The sequence below is a fragment of the Carassius carassius genome, chromosome 14 (assembly GCF_963082965.1).
Source record: "Carassius carassius chromosome 14, fCarCar2.1, whole genome shotgun sequence".
Lineage (NCBI taxonomy): Eukaryota > Metazoa > Chordata > Actinopteri > Cypriniformes > Cyprinidae > Carassius > Carassius carassius.
Window position 1 is genome coordinate 2,149,145 of NC_081768.1, and position 15,140 is coordinate 2,164,284.

Consider the following 15,140-nt stretch of genomic DNA (forward strand, 5'->3'; position numbering starts at 1 on the left):
TTATAGTTGAGACTGATGTTGTTTTATGCCGCCTGCGTCTCTGTAAATGCGTCTGGGTCCATTTCCGAGACCTGAAATGAACCTTTTGTAAACATGTTTTACAAGCTTTAAAATGAGCTTTGCATTTGTGACTTATATAACAATGTCAATATTTAATTTGTGCTGTTTCCATGCACAGTACCACGTCCTTGAACATCTGTAGCAGATGAGTTATATAACACAGAAAATGGGCCATGTTATGGAAGAGGGAAAGACAAAAACACAAAAGCCTGTGTGAGAAGTAACACATAAATGAATAAAACATTGTGTGTCTGAAAACAAAACACTGATACGCTCTGTTATCAGTATTTCCTTCTCGATTCAAACCTGAATAATAAAACACGTTTGGTTTTGATGGTTCACATGTTGTTTTTCTGGAGCCTATCTGTGTTACGTCTTTTTTCCGACGTGTTATTTTAACCGTGTTCCACAATGAGGCATTGCTTCAGAAGTGCTGAGTCATGAGCATGTAAATCTGTGTTTCTCAACTGGTTTTGCTTCAGGATGTAGAATTTTTTGTTACGCAGCGCCAAAATTGTAAATCATACAAAGGTGAACCAAAAAAAAAAAATCTAACACTGTGTCTGGAATTTATTAATAGGTCCAAAATGTGATTATTATTATTATTTCAAGATGGATTATGGTAGAATTAAAAAGTCAGATTGGAGATTAATCATTTGTCGGAGACATGACTAGTTACATTTTGAAGTAATCGGATTTCATTCATTTTAAATGGCATATTTTATATGCTGCTGACTCAACATAGCACCAAAGTTGTAAATAAAACATTAATATTAAAAACATTAATATTGCCAAGATGCATTATGATGGAGTCTAACTCTGATTGGAGATCTGTCAAATTATGAATGATTATGAGTTGATTAGTTCTATATAGCATATTTTATACAGCACCAAAACTGTAGGTAAACCCAAAAAACATCAAACACTGAACTTTATATGAATCCATTTTATTTGCATAGATTTGTAATAATCCCAAGAAATTTAATTTCAAACTTTTTATAATTTAAGTGTGATTTTTGGATTCGTTTCCCAATAACTCATCACACAAAGACATTGCAGTCGACACAGAGCATGTTTATTTTGGTTCATATTTCCTTCAACTCTGTCATCCAGTCTATGCATATGCATTATTATTGTTTCCATTCAGCATTGTTTTTCACTCTTTTGTTCATGACTGACCCATTTTTGAGTCACAGTCTGCCAGTTGATATAGAAAACAATTTCAAGCGATGACCTATCTCTGAGACGTTGCCCTTGAGTGACACAGCCATGTGAAATACGATCGGCCTACCCAGAATGCAAACTGGAGGAAGTAGTTGTCAGGCCGGAAAGAAAAGGTGATATTTACAGTTTCTCGGGTACAAAACACGCCCAATTCCAGAAGGAGGGTTGATCATAAGCCCTGGCTGCGGGCCAGCAGATTAAATGTTCGTTGAAAAGGGCGAGGCGGGCTGTGGGTACGTGACTAAACATCTTACTTCCTCTTTCCAACGTCACGAGGGCTTGCACAAACACATCCTGCCTTGTGTCTGCAGATTTCAGACGCATTGCTTCACCCAAAGAGCCCTGAAGCTGCACTCAACTGGAACACAGCCAAAACAAAAGGGAAGGACCTACAAAGTTGGTTCTCCTCACACTGTGGACATTTTGTACCCAGTGACGTTTATTACCATCTAACCAAGAAAAAAAAATGTCAGGTTTTGTGTGGTGGAAGTGAAAGTGTGAATGTTTTATTTCAGGAGTATGACATATATGATGAAGAACGGAAAAATGTAAGCTGAATTTTGAGTCTGAATGGCGTGTTGGTGATTCTGTAAACTATTCCCAACTAGGGGGATCTCCAGGAAAAGCCAACCGTAAACATATTTTCTTGCTATTTTAATGCAAGTGTGAACCCAGATCATCTTAGATCATCTTATTTTAGTCTACATCAGCCAGCATCTGAATTTCCAATAATCATAATAAATAATAATAATAATATATATATATTCTAAAATATTAGTAGTAGTAGTATGAATAATAAACTTTAGTTGCAAAATACGTTTTAATTAAATATTATGAATAAATAACCAACCTTTGCCATGATTTCCAAGTCGTTTGTGATTTAATGCATACGAAAAAAAAAGTTTATAGTGCATTTTCTTGCTTATTACCAGAAATGCTATGCACTACATACAAGATTTCATTAACATCCAATTTCTTATGACTGTTAATCGCAATTCTCTCATATTTCCATGTTTTCCGTGATCATGGAAACCAAATTCGTATGAAAAAAAAAAATCCCGACGTTCCTTTCGGTAAGGATTTGGCTGATTTGCATATACCGTTCGTTGTACGTCAGCGAGTCTGGTCTAAACACAGGTTTGGATTTTGAATCGTTTCCAAACCAACGCGTCTTTGGTGAAATCGAAAGCGCTCTTTCGCTCATTTCCTACTTCTCGCAGCGATTCAAGTAGAGTTAAATAAAGGAAAAGAAGACGGGAGGGGGTGGCGAGAGCAGGGTTGCCAGGTGCTCTGTTTTCCCGCGGAATTGGGCAACTTGAACACTGTAAGCCGCGGGTTGAAGCGACCCGAATAAAGGTGATATAATACAGTTAAATAAATAATAATAAAAATATATTTAAAAAAACTTTTGAGGATTAACGATACTGATGATCGTTAAACGCGGCATCACACGCACAGTCTTATGAAAAGGGTACTTTGAGGAGTTTTAAATAGCAATTGGGAGGGTTTTGTTTTGAAAACCTGGCAACCTGACCAGGTCGGGAGAGCGCCGTCACCGCGCATGCGCCGGAGGGGGAGTTCTATCGAAGAATCAAGTAAATAGAATGGGAGCGTCTGTGACGTCACTGCTCCACATTGCGCTCCGGTCTGGACGCAGTAGTAGAGAGAGAGAGAGAGAGAGAGAGCCTCGTAGTAAAGCGCACACTACTATGAAGTTCTGTTTGTAACTCAATTATTACTCGAGAGGAGCCTACCTCGTTTTCCCGCGAACATTTCTGACAGGATTGTGCTGTACTTCGGAGGGTTTTCCAGCTATAAGAGCGATGTCGTCCGCGGCGGTTGCTGCTTCGAGGAGGCAGTCGTGTTATTTATGCGACTTGCCCCGCATGCCGTGGGCTATGATCTGGGATTTTACTGAGCCCGTTTGCAGGGGATGCGTGAACTACGAAGGAGCAGACCGGATCGAGTTTGTCATTGAAACCGCGCGGCATCTCAAAAGAGCTCATGGATTTCAGGACGGCAGACCTGCGGCGAAACCGTTATCTGGGAAAGAGATCCAGGCGATGAATCACGCGTCTGGAGACCCGGGCTCGCGCCCGCCGCAGCCCTTGGACCGCTACCCGCTGTCCACGGAGCGTCCACCCAGACTGGGTCCGGAATACCAGTCTGTGCGGCAGGCGAACGGCATCCCGGTCCCGAACGGATTCTCAAAACCGGACGATCCTCCGGAGCTCAACCGCCAGAGTCCAAACCCGCGCAGGACTAGCGGCGTGCCGCCCAACTTAGTGCCTCTGGTGAACGGCAGCATGGGTCACGCGATGAACGGCAGACCCGGACTCAGCACCTCTGATCTCGGCGGGAACAAGCGGCCAGCCTCGGTTTCCAGCACGGAGCACGACAAGGACAAGCACCGACCGGACAGCATGACACCGGAGATCAGCGACAGCCACAAAACTCGCGCAGACGACTGGATCAAGAACAAAACGCCCCGGGATATAATGGCGCTGAACGCGTACGACAGCAGGTTTAAGAAAGAGCACATGCAGCAGAGAGTCATGTACGAAACTAACGCTCCTGCGTCCAAATCAGGTACAATTTTTTATATTTTTGTTATGCAGAAATACGTACATATGTATATTAATTTTGTGTTGTTAGACATTATGTGTGACCCTGCACCACAAAACCAGTCATAAGGGTCAATATTCTGAAAGCTGAATAAATAATCTCTCCATTGACGTGTGGTTTATTAGGAGGACGATATTTGGCTGAGATGCAACTATTTGAAAATCTGGAATCTGAGGATGCAAAAAAATAAAATAAAAATCTAAATATTGAGAAAATCTCCTTTAAAGTTGTCCAAATGAAGTTCTTAGCAATGCATATTACTAGCCAGGAATTACATTTTTATATATTTACGGTAGGAAGTTTAAAAAATATCTTCATGGTTCATGATCTTTACACAATATCCTAATGATATTTGGCATAAAAGAAAAGTCAAAAAATTTGACCCATACAATCTCGTTTTGGTTATTATATATATAGATTGATAGATAGATGCAGTCAGTACAATACAATGCTACTGTAGTCTCACAAATGGCCTGCTTTGAATGTGAGCACTATGGCATGAGTCAGCTGCAAGAAATTTTCCGCTGATCAAAGCTCAACGTGTATTTGCATGTGGTGCATTTGCAGTCAGCCTCATTGTTACGTCTGGCACTACAATGCATCACTGCGTCTGCCACATTGTCATCGTTGCATGAAGACGCATTGTGTGCTGTAATTAGAATTTGCTGCAGGTTCAGTCTGGCCAGAGGAGAATGAGAACTCCGTTTCCCTGTTCAATACTTTAAACACAGCTTTGACACAATTTGCATTGTGAAAAGGTGACTTGACTTGTAATTCATGCATGCTCATGCTTTTTTGCAGATCGGGGCAAACATCCCAAGAATCTGAAGAGAAAAGCTTCACCGGAGCCTGACGGTGAGGGCGGCACCGCCGCCAAGATTAACGGAGACGGACAGCAGTGGCTCCCGGCGGGAGACGGATTGAAAATGCCCCCAGTGCCACCTCCCAGCTTTGCCTCCGCACCCTCCACGGTATCCCCTCACCCTCGCACCACCCCGCCGGAGGCCTCCGCTCAGAACGGAAGTTCGCCCATTGCAGCGCTCATTCTGGCCGCGGACAACGCCGGCGGAAACAGCTCGCCCAAGGACGCCAACCAGGTGCACTCAACCACACGCAGAAACAGCAACAGCCCGCTTTCTCCCAACCAGCGGAGGCTGGCGCAGGGCACTGTGACGCCTCACGTTCCGGGCATGGATCAGGTGCATCCACAGAGCATCCCAGACTCCTCAGTTCCCAACAGCATCCCGCTGTGCTGCACGCTTTGCCACGAGAGGCTGGAGGACACACACTTTGTGCAGTGCCCTTCGGTGGCGTCTCACAAGTTCTGCTTCCCTTGCTCTCGGGAGAGCATCAAACAGCAGGGAGCGACCGGAGAAGTGTACTGTCCGAGCGGCGAGAAATGCCCCCTGGTGGGCTCCAACGTACCGTGGGCTTTCATGCAAGGCGAAATAGCCACCATTCTGGCAGGAGACGTCAAAGTAAAAAAGGAGCGAGACACTTGATTGTGCTTTCTTTTTGTAATATTCTGGTCTATATAAATATCTCATGCATACCATCCAGACAGAAACTAACGGACTTGTATATAAAAGACATGAGGGACATGCATACTTGGTAAACATTGCTGTAAATTTTTTTTTGATTTTTGAATACATTGTGTTTCTATATTTTTTAAAGATAAAAGGTATGTACTCATTATAACGGACTATGTTCTACTTTGTCGATGTTTAACGATTTCTTGATGTACTTTTAGGTATGGTGGCAGTTCCTGTTAAACGTAGAATGTGACTAATGCAACTCTACGAGCACTTGGCAAACATTGGAAAACGCTTCTATCTGTACTTGTATGCACTTGTTTAAAATTGCCAAATACATTTTCTGATCTTGTATTAATGTAGAGTCTGCTTGCTTCTTCTGAGGATCTGAGCGCTGGAGCGGTTGCTTTCACTGGCTGTGCGCCATTGCGTCCAATCTATGTCATCTCGGATATGTTTTTTAATTGTGAAGTTCAACCGGGTCACGCTTTACGTTACAGGGTTTGTGTTTCGGTGCATTTAGTAAATGCTGTATCCTGGTTAATATATAATTATAATTTTCCGGAGTAGCTTGTTATTGCATTTGTAGTTAAAGCAATGACGTGTAACATGAGCACTGCCGTGTAAATCATTACCATAACCAGTTCTCTGAGTTGTGTTTTGGGTCGTTTGGTAGAAGGGCTTTGTGTATTGTGTGCTGCAGGAAATTGCCTCGTCAGACATGGGTGGAGCTGGGTGAAACGACTTGCATGACTAATGCTGAAAAACCATACCATCTGTTTCGTCATCTCAGCTACTCGAAGACTTTTTGATTTAAGAATTTAAACCTGTTTTAGTAGTATATTTCATATTTCGAAACAAAATGCATCTGATTTGTTGCTCATTATCAATGCTAGGAGTTATATAACAGTGCAGTGTTTTGGAAAGCATGAGTACAAATCTTTCCTCACATGCCTCAAGAGCGATGCGATGATTATGGTAGTTTGTAAAGCAACACGTGGTCAATTCCCGAGTCACTGTCCCTGGTTTACTCTTGATTAGTATCAGGCTGTCAGTATTTTAACCCGTGAGATCTGTTTTAGCTTTACATGGAGAGTGTTTTGTTTGAATTTGCATGTTAAAAATATCTACTCCTGCATTAATTTATAGTAGTTTTCAATGCATGCATTATATTTTGCTACACAGTATCAATGCAAAGTTACATAAAACAAAAAGGTAAAACAATGCAGTGAAGTGGTTTGACATGAATGTAAATCTCTCCCAAAATGTGCTTTAAAAATGCAATGAATGTATTAGCTTGTAAAACAGCGCTTGGTCACATGCTCAACTCTGGAATTCCAAAGTCACAGTCCCTATTTTACTCTCGTTACCTTGACTATGGGAATTTTAACAAGGCCTGTATGTTTTTGCATCTAGTGTTTTTGTTTGAATTGGCATGCTAAAAATACCCACAAATGCATTAATTTATATCAGTTTTAAATGCATGCAAACATTTAAATGGTTAGTAACAGCAGTAGTTTAACAATGTAATGAAGTGGTTTGGCATACATTAATATAAAGCTCTCTCCACACATGCACAGAGCCTCAAAAAAATAAAAATGCAATAGATGTAAAACACGCGATCATATGCTTAACAATGGAATTAGAGTCATTCTCCCTAGTTTACTCTTGTTTGTTTTTAATACCAAACAAGTAATTCAGTTGCTCATGTTATCAATTTAAGTTGGACATAAAATTTTTGTTTGAATTATTTCAGTTTTAAATGCATGAATCCAAAGAGCATCAGATTTTGCAATCAATGCAAAAAGTTACATAACAGGAGTAGGTGTGTAGTGTGACGTACATGAATATATATCTCTCCCCAAACATGCACAGAGCAAAAGAAATGCAATGCATGCGGTAGCTTGTAAAACAACACATGCTTAACACTGGAATGGCTGATTCACTGTCGTCTAGTTTACTTGTGTTTTGTATCTTGACTGTAGTGTTCTGAAGGGTTTGAATATAAGGGTGTTTTTTGATATACCTTAATGCCTATTTTTTTAGTTTTAAATGCATGTATGGGTTTAGATTTTTCACAATATCAATGCAAACAGTTACATAACCGGAGCCATGCAATAATGCAAAGAAGTGGTTTGACATACAAAGACATAAATCTCTTCCCAAACATACACACAGCCTCAAAAGTAATGCAATGAATGTGTTAGCTTGTAAAACAACACGTGCTCACATGCTCAACTCTGGAATAGCCAAGTTTACTTATGTTTAGTATCTCAGCTGTAGTAATGTATCATGGCATGCATTCATGCCTTTATTACATCTGTAAATGCATGCATGCATTTGAATAAGTATGTTAAAAATGCATGCATGATGGATTTGAGCCTTTATAGTCCTAAGGATAAAAAGTAAAAGTGTTACTAAATACCACATATTCCTTCAGCATTTCAACAGTAACATTTCTCAACCCAAATGAAACCTTAAGCAAGGTTCATTCAAAGATGCTTTAACGCATTAGTGGTTTCAGCAGGGGCTGTTACTGGAAATGCACGCTCAAATAGCAAACCGCTCATTATTTAGTGCAGGATTATTAGGAATGCGTAGATGAAGCCATACAGTCTCCACCACAGATGGATATTGTAATTGGGATGGCGAAGGGAAGATCATGAAATCCTGACTCGTCAAGGCATGACAATGCTAATTTAGGAAGATGAGAAATAGGGAGTGTGGAGCATTGGAAGTCTCCGAATATCTCTGTGCGGTCTGGCCCATGGATATATTTTCCACGGCTTGCAAGTTTGAAACATAAACAGCTGTGTAAGGCTTTGATCAGCGTCTTGTGCAAGTGTTGACGTGAACTTTGCTTCCTTCCTCCCAAAATGTACCATCAGACTGAGCTTTGAGCTTCCTTTTTGGTAACGTTGCTTACATTATTGGTTCTTTTTGTGTAGGTGAACAACAAAAGTGCATAAATGTTATGTGTCTCTGGCATCTTGGAATAGTTTCTTCTAAAAGGCAAATAACAGATAAACAAATCACATCACCTGTTACTGATGATTGCATAGCAAAGTGTCACTTTTAAAACGATATTGGCCAAGCTTCGCACAAACACATACTGTGAGAGTATTATTTTCTTTTAAAATCATTGAATTTTTGCTTTTTTTTAATGCATCAAATTATTAAAGCTGTTTTGCATTAATATCTGCTGTTAAAGTCAGTTGTTTCGGCAGCGCTCCTTATGAACATGAACGTGCTGTTGCCTGGTTATGCAGTCGTGTTGGTTTATTAAGATCAGGGAATATCAATCCTCTGAGTTTTAGTGCCTCTTGACAGCATAAAGAAAGCACTGTGCAGCTCTGGGAGTGCTGTATTTTTAGCCGGTACCCAAAACGTTACGCCACAGATTTCCTAGTGCAAAATAAACTCGGCTGCCAGTGCATTGAGGTTTCTAATGTTCATTTATTAGTCAGATAAGGGTCTGTGTTCAGAGGTTAATCAGTGTCCTGTTTACGAAAGCATGCTTGAATGAGGAAAGCACACTCAGGTCTACTATTAAACGAAACCTTCAAACCCAGATACTGTGCTGTTATCTGATGCAATAAAACATTGATATTTCAGAGGAACTCGAAGGTTAACTGTGAGTGACCTTTCAAAAAGCCTGTTTAGCTGGTTAACACAAGATAGATTATTAGATAACAGATAACCTGATTTAGAGGAGACGTGAGTGTTTTAGCGGTTGCAGAAGGTCATAACAGCTTTTAAATAGAATAAACAGACTGAATGCATATCATGTTTCCATCCCCTAACTGCTGCACCATCAGGAATGTTGTTCTTGTGTCACCTAGCAAGTATTTTACAAACCAATTAGCATTTCGCAACTCAGCACAAGAGCGCCGTGTCGCCCCGTTTGGCTCGCTGCCTGTAAGACACTCCCGCCATGCATTTTCGCCAGGCAACGTCTTCACTTGCTATTTTCATGAATCAATGCATTGACTCTGGTTTGGGATGTTTTGGCAGTTTAGTTGCATGAGATTAAATGGAGATGTTTTTAATTGAAGCTTTCAGGGAGAATTTCTGATGGCATGAGTAACGTCTGCGCTGTGGTCAATGAGTAAAGTTAGCATGCATTTTTTTTGTTTTTGTGGGTCAAATTATCTTAGGAAGCAATCTGACGAGATACTGATCTTTAAATGATATGGTTTTTGTGTTTTATTATGAAAAAGGCCATGATTATTGTGAATATAGTCAAAGCTGAAGGGCCATTCAGTACCTGCAAAACTATAATACGACACAACTAGAAAAATATCAAGGGGCACAATATTTCATTACAACATTAAGCAAATCCAGTCCAATCCTTTTACTAGATTCATTTATAACATATAAATAATAATATATTTTACGACAACATAACTGAAGATGCAATAGTTGCAGGAACAGATGAATCAATTGAATTCAAATACTGGAAATATATCACATGAGTAATTAAGTGTAAAGACCGCGAGTGTGGGTGTTTGGCAAGGGCTACTCTGGTTGTTATGTCCCCACCAATGCCAAAATCAAACCTACACCCTTGACCATAACAATAGTCTTTATGATTTGTATAAGCCGCATTAAAACCTCTCTGTTGAGGTGATGTGTTGTCAAGAGGAAGACCGCAGGAAGCAGCGGAGCGTCTGACGCACTGAACTTCAGATCCTGGAAAATCCCCACAAAGTCTGTGAAACTGAACATCACAGAGCTGGAGCAGACGCTTCTCGTCTCATTCCTGTTTACACTGCTCAGGTAATAATTACTGCCTCACTCGGCTCAGGCCACAAACACACCTCAAAAGTGTGAAAATGCAGATTTGGGTTCTCAGCCAACATGCTGCAAGTGTGTTTCCGTTGCGCATAAATAAATTGTTCAATGCAATGCTCTACAAAATAAAACTGAGAGTAGAAGATGACAGTTAACACAGTCTCCCTTGGTGAAGAGTTGCCACACACACACACACACATATATATATATATATATATATATATATATATATATAAATGAATTTTATTTATGAATGAATAAATATTAGATTTTGTTATTTTTAGCAATTGTGGCAGCACAATTTTATTTTATATGTATTTTTCTTATTATTTGTTTTTAATTTTATTTTTACAATTCTTTCAAAACCTACTGAGCTGCCTACATATAGCTGCTTAACTTGCTGTTTTTTATTTATTTTAAATTTGTTAATATTAGTTGTGAAATATACTAGCTGTTTTTGAGTGGAGTGTGTTTCAAAATAAATCCTGCACTTATATATTTATTAATGTACTGATTAATATATTATTATATTTATGAATAAATAAATATTAGATTATTATTATATTATTTATTAATAGATTTTTTGGTAGCAGACTATATTTATACCTCCATTTTTATATTGCATTTTATATTTTTATTAATTTTGTTTTATTTTGTTTCGTTAGCAGAAGAACTCGTGCCCCTTGTGGCGAGTCACTGAAAATACAACACATCCTTTCATTATGTTTTGGATTGCATTGGCGATAACTGTCGAAATCAGTGCATTAAATGCGAGTTCTTGTGTATGCATGTCTTTCTGTCTGTGCTCATGCACGCTCTTCCATCCAGAATTCACTAATTCTAGTCCACCTATTCTGTCCGATCTAGGCCATTATATAGTTCTTTTCTTATGTTGCACGTTTCACACGTCGAGCGCTAGTCCATCATCGGTGACTCTTTAACGAGTGTGTCTCGCAGGATAAATCCAGCACACAGCATGTGTAGCTCACATCCATTGACAGAGGCGGAGGAAGGACTGTGCCAAAAATGGAATCTGGTCCACATTTGCCAAATCCCAGTATAGATGATGCACCGGGTAATTTAGGCCTGCCTGGGAAAAACAAGGTCGCCTGCAAATCTCCGCATCGAGGACACCTTGGAATCCGTCTCTTTTCATCAATCAGTGCATCCCTTTAGAATTCGACCCCACTTCAGGCTCTAACGAAGTCTTTTACTCCTGGTGCTCAATTGCTGGAGCTCTGACTGGCAATTAGGTTGTGTGGGCTCAGATCCGGGGCATATAAGAAATTCCCCTCTGATTGCAGGGTTGGATGAGGATATTGAGCTGGGGTGGGTTCTTCCAGGGTATTTAGCCGCTCTTCCACATGAGGCAAAAGAGCTAAAGCCCCAAATCAGTAATTTTACAAAACATTAAAGAGGAGAGCACATGAAAGGAGCTGGGGTTTCGTTCTGTTATAAGCTCTGTTTCTAAACCTACTCAACTGCCTACATACAGCATAAAAATGATTGGTTGAAGGTGTAAATAAAATTACTGGAGTATGTTTTACCAGAAAGAACCTTTTCAGTCTTTCTGTTTTATAATTTAATCTTTTATTCAGTGTTTTACTTGTTTGTTTTTCTCCATTTTTGAGTAGAGAGTATCAATTAATCTCTTCATTTATAAAAATTTATGTACCAAAGTATATGAATATAATTGCAACAAAAAAAAAAAAAATTATTATTAAAAATGAATAGATAAATTATTAAAATAAACCATGCGTAAATAAAATAAAATTAAATAAATAAAAATTAATTAATTACTAGACTTGCATTTGAAACACTTTTAATTCCGAAATTGCTAGTAAATTTTTTACAAATAATTACAAAGGAATATGGAATTAAATGTGAATTTTTTAAATAATAAAACATACTCCAATAACTTTTATTTACAACTTTGAAAAATCACTGAACCAAAAATACATGAAAATTAGTAGGCTTATTAAACAAATACACAAAAGTAATGCAGTGTAATTAAAAATGTATTATTTTAACAAGCATTCACATACCATTTTTTAGTGTTGTCGTTAACGAAGCAATGTTTTAACACCAAATTCTATAAAAAATAGTGTACTTCGGTGTACAAATGCATAACTTGTTGCCTACACTGACTAAATAAATAAATAAAAATGCTAGAATTGCTGAAGAAATCAATTGTAGATTTCACAAATAATTACAAAGCAGTAGCAACTAACACATTGCATTAAACATTAAATTTTGAAGTAAAAACTGAAGTAGTGTTTTCTGTTGTGAGCCTCATGTACTGTGTGTTTTTTTCTGTTTCTATAATAAGGATTGACCTCTAAAGTCCATCTATAACCACATAAGAAAATCAGGCTTTTAAAAATAGAAATTAGAGCTCAGGCTTCTATACACGCCACGCTTCTTTTTGTAGACATCAAAAGCGCCTGCGTGCTTCCAGTGTTTCCATTTTCAATCTCAAGGCACTGCCAAATCCCAAAACTGGAGCACTGAATAAACCGTTCTCGTACAGAACAGCTGTTATTAACATGAATGCTGGATTGAGCTGAGGATTCAGACAGAGTTTGAATGTGGAGGAGAATATGCTTTCCGCTAAAGTCTGTTGCTGAAAATCCTGTGCGGTCTTTGAATTGTGTGTATGTTTTGATATGAGTATGTGCTGTTTCTGTCTGAACTTATCTGAAGATTAATGCTCATGACTAGTTAGTGCCTGGAATCTGACTCTTTTGGACACACACTCGCTCTAAGCGAAGCTTTCTACTGTTAGACCAGAACTGATGCCTGAAGATTGACGTCACTAATGATTTTGGGGCTGATTTGACGAGATAACACTACTGTAGAATGTGGCTTAAAATAGCTGTGGGACATTTGCTGTTGAGCGGTTGTTGATGTCAGATAACACTGCCGTGAAGGAGGCTGGGATTTGAGATGAGCTATTCCTGTCCGTCAGCTTCAGGCCACGCTGGAACCAAAGAGAAGGTAATAACATACAGGAGATTGCTTGTCCTCCTCTATCAGGTACAGTTCAGCCCTCGGGGACAAGTGCTTCATTCAGACCGGAAGATCTTTTTCTGTTCAAAAGTGAACAATAAAAAGAGACAGTGTTATATATGGAGACAAGTTTCAGATTTGTACATATTCTGAAGGAAATGTGGGTTCTCTTTCCTAGTTTTATTTGTTGTCTGTTTTATTGTCAGAATGAACACTAAAAAAAATACATCACATATCTTTCCTTAACAAGTGCACTACCAATCAAAAGTTTTATAACTGTGAGATTTTGTAAGAAGTCTCTTCTTCTCACCCATTAATTTGATCAAAGTGCAGCAAAAACAGTAAAATTCTGAAATATTTAAAATAACTGTTTTCTATTTGAATATATTTTAAAATGTAATTTATTCCTGTGATCAAAGCTACATTTTTAGTATCATTAAACCAGTCACATGATCCATCAGACATCATTCTAATATTCTGATTTGCTGCTCAAAAAACATTTATTATTATTATTATTATTATGCCGAAAACAGCTGAGTAGAATCGTTTAAGATTTCTTTGATGAATAGAAAGTTCAGAAGAATTATTTTCTTTATCATTAATTTTTGATAAATTTAAAGCATCCTTCCTAAATAAAAGTATTAATTTATATAATTTATCCCCCCCCCCAAAAAAATATAAAAAATAGTAATAATTATCCCCTAAGCTTTTGAATGGGAAAACTTGCTGGAAAAATGCTGATTTTTGGATCTCTCCATTCATCAAAGAATCCTGAAAAAAATCACTTTTAATTTTTAGGTTTTAAGTTTTAAATAGTGATAAAAATAAATAGAAATATTGTACTGATTTCTGAAGGATTGTGTGACAATGAAGACTGGAGTAATGATGCTGAAAATTCAGCTTTGAGCACAGGAATAAATTACATTTTAAAATATATTAAAAAAGAAAGCAGTTATTTTAAATAGTAAAAAAATCACAATATTTTAGATCAAATAAATACAGGCTCAGTGAACAGAAGAGTATTCTTTAAAAAAAACTTTTGGCTATGCTGCTCAAATCAAAATATGAGTTAGAAATTTGCTTTAAAAAAGAAGACTGAAAAGTAGAACCAAAAACAAACAAACAACAAAAAAAACACACTCAGCTTGCCAGCATAGTACTATTATGTAACCAGCTGGGATGAACAGAAAAGCCACAACAAGCAAGATATCAAAGACAGTACATCTGCTGTTCCTCCTTCAGGGTCAGCAGGGTTCTGCTTTCAGAGCAGGAATAAGCACTCGTGGAGCTCTGTCATCGCATGCCACTAACAGGTGTGCTCTCAAAAGAAGCTCATGAAGCCTCAAGAGCATTACACAAACACAAGGCATGAAGAGATCCCAAAATAGCGGCGTGTGGGCGGAGCCTCTGGAGCTGTTCACAGGTCTATGAGCTCAGATCAGAGAGCTTCTGCTGAGATCACATCTAAAGAGCTAAAGTACACCATCGCTTGAGTCACTTCTCTAAAGTTTCCTAACTTGAAAGGATAAAACCTAGAACAATGTGGAAACTAAGCTTTTATGAATCACTAAAGAAATATATAAATGATTCTATTCATCCTTATTCCAAACCTGTATGGTGTTATTAATCAGTCTGAATTAGAATTTAAATTTGAGTGCATTTTGAGTTTTGAATTTGTCATTATTCTAAAACTATGGTGTTAATAACCAGTTTAAATTAGAATTTTGCTTTCAAAATTTGATTGATATTTAATCTAAATTGAATTTGACTAAGTTAGAATTTAGAATGTGAAATGACTTAGGCCCGGTTCCCCAAAACGTTCTTATCGCTAAGTAGTTCTTAACCTATTCCTTAACCTCTCTCTTAACCTTATGGCACGGTTCCCGACACGTTCAT

General features: G+C 38.3%; 2 protein-coding genes across 2 annotated transcripts in view; one reads left to right on the forward strand and one right to left on the reverse strand.

Moving 5' to 3' along the window:
- Positions 1–15,140, reverse strand: part of LOC132156718 (egl nine homolog 1-like) — a 339,835-nt gene that overhangs the window by 187,733 nt on the left and 136,962 nt on the right. The gene's annotated exons all lie outside the window — the stretch shown is intronic.
- LOC132156705 (interferon regulatory factor 2-binding protein 2-A) lies at positions 2,931–5,799 on the forward strand. Its single transcript, XM_059565672.1, has 2 exons — positions 2,931–3,873; positions 4,711–5,799. Exons 1-2 carry the CDS (start codon positions 3,108–3,110, stop codon positions 5,409–5,411), a joined length of 1,467 nt encoding a protein of 488 aa, XP_059421655.1. The 5' UTR covers positions 2,931–3,107; the 3' UTR covers positions 5,412–5,799.

What these genes read in the sequence shown, in the direction of transcription:
- LOC132156705 (XM_059565672.1), top strand. Translation starts at nt 3,108, where the DNA reads ATGTCGTCCGCGGCGGTTGCTGCTTCGAGGAGGCAGTCGTGTTATTTA. An exon ending in CGCTCCTGCGTCCAAATCAG is followed by an intron (nt 3,874 to 4,710) that starts GTACAATTTTTT and finishes GCTTTTTTGCAG; the next exon opens with ATCGGGGCAAACATCCCAAG.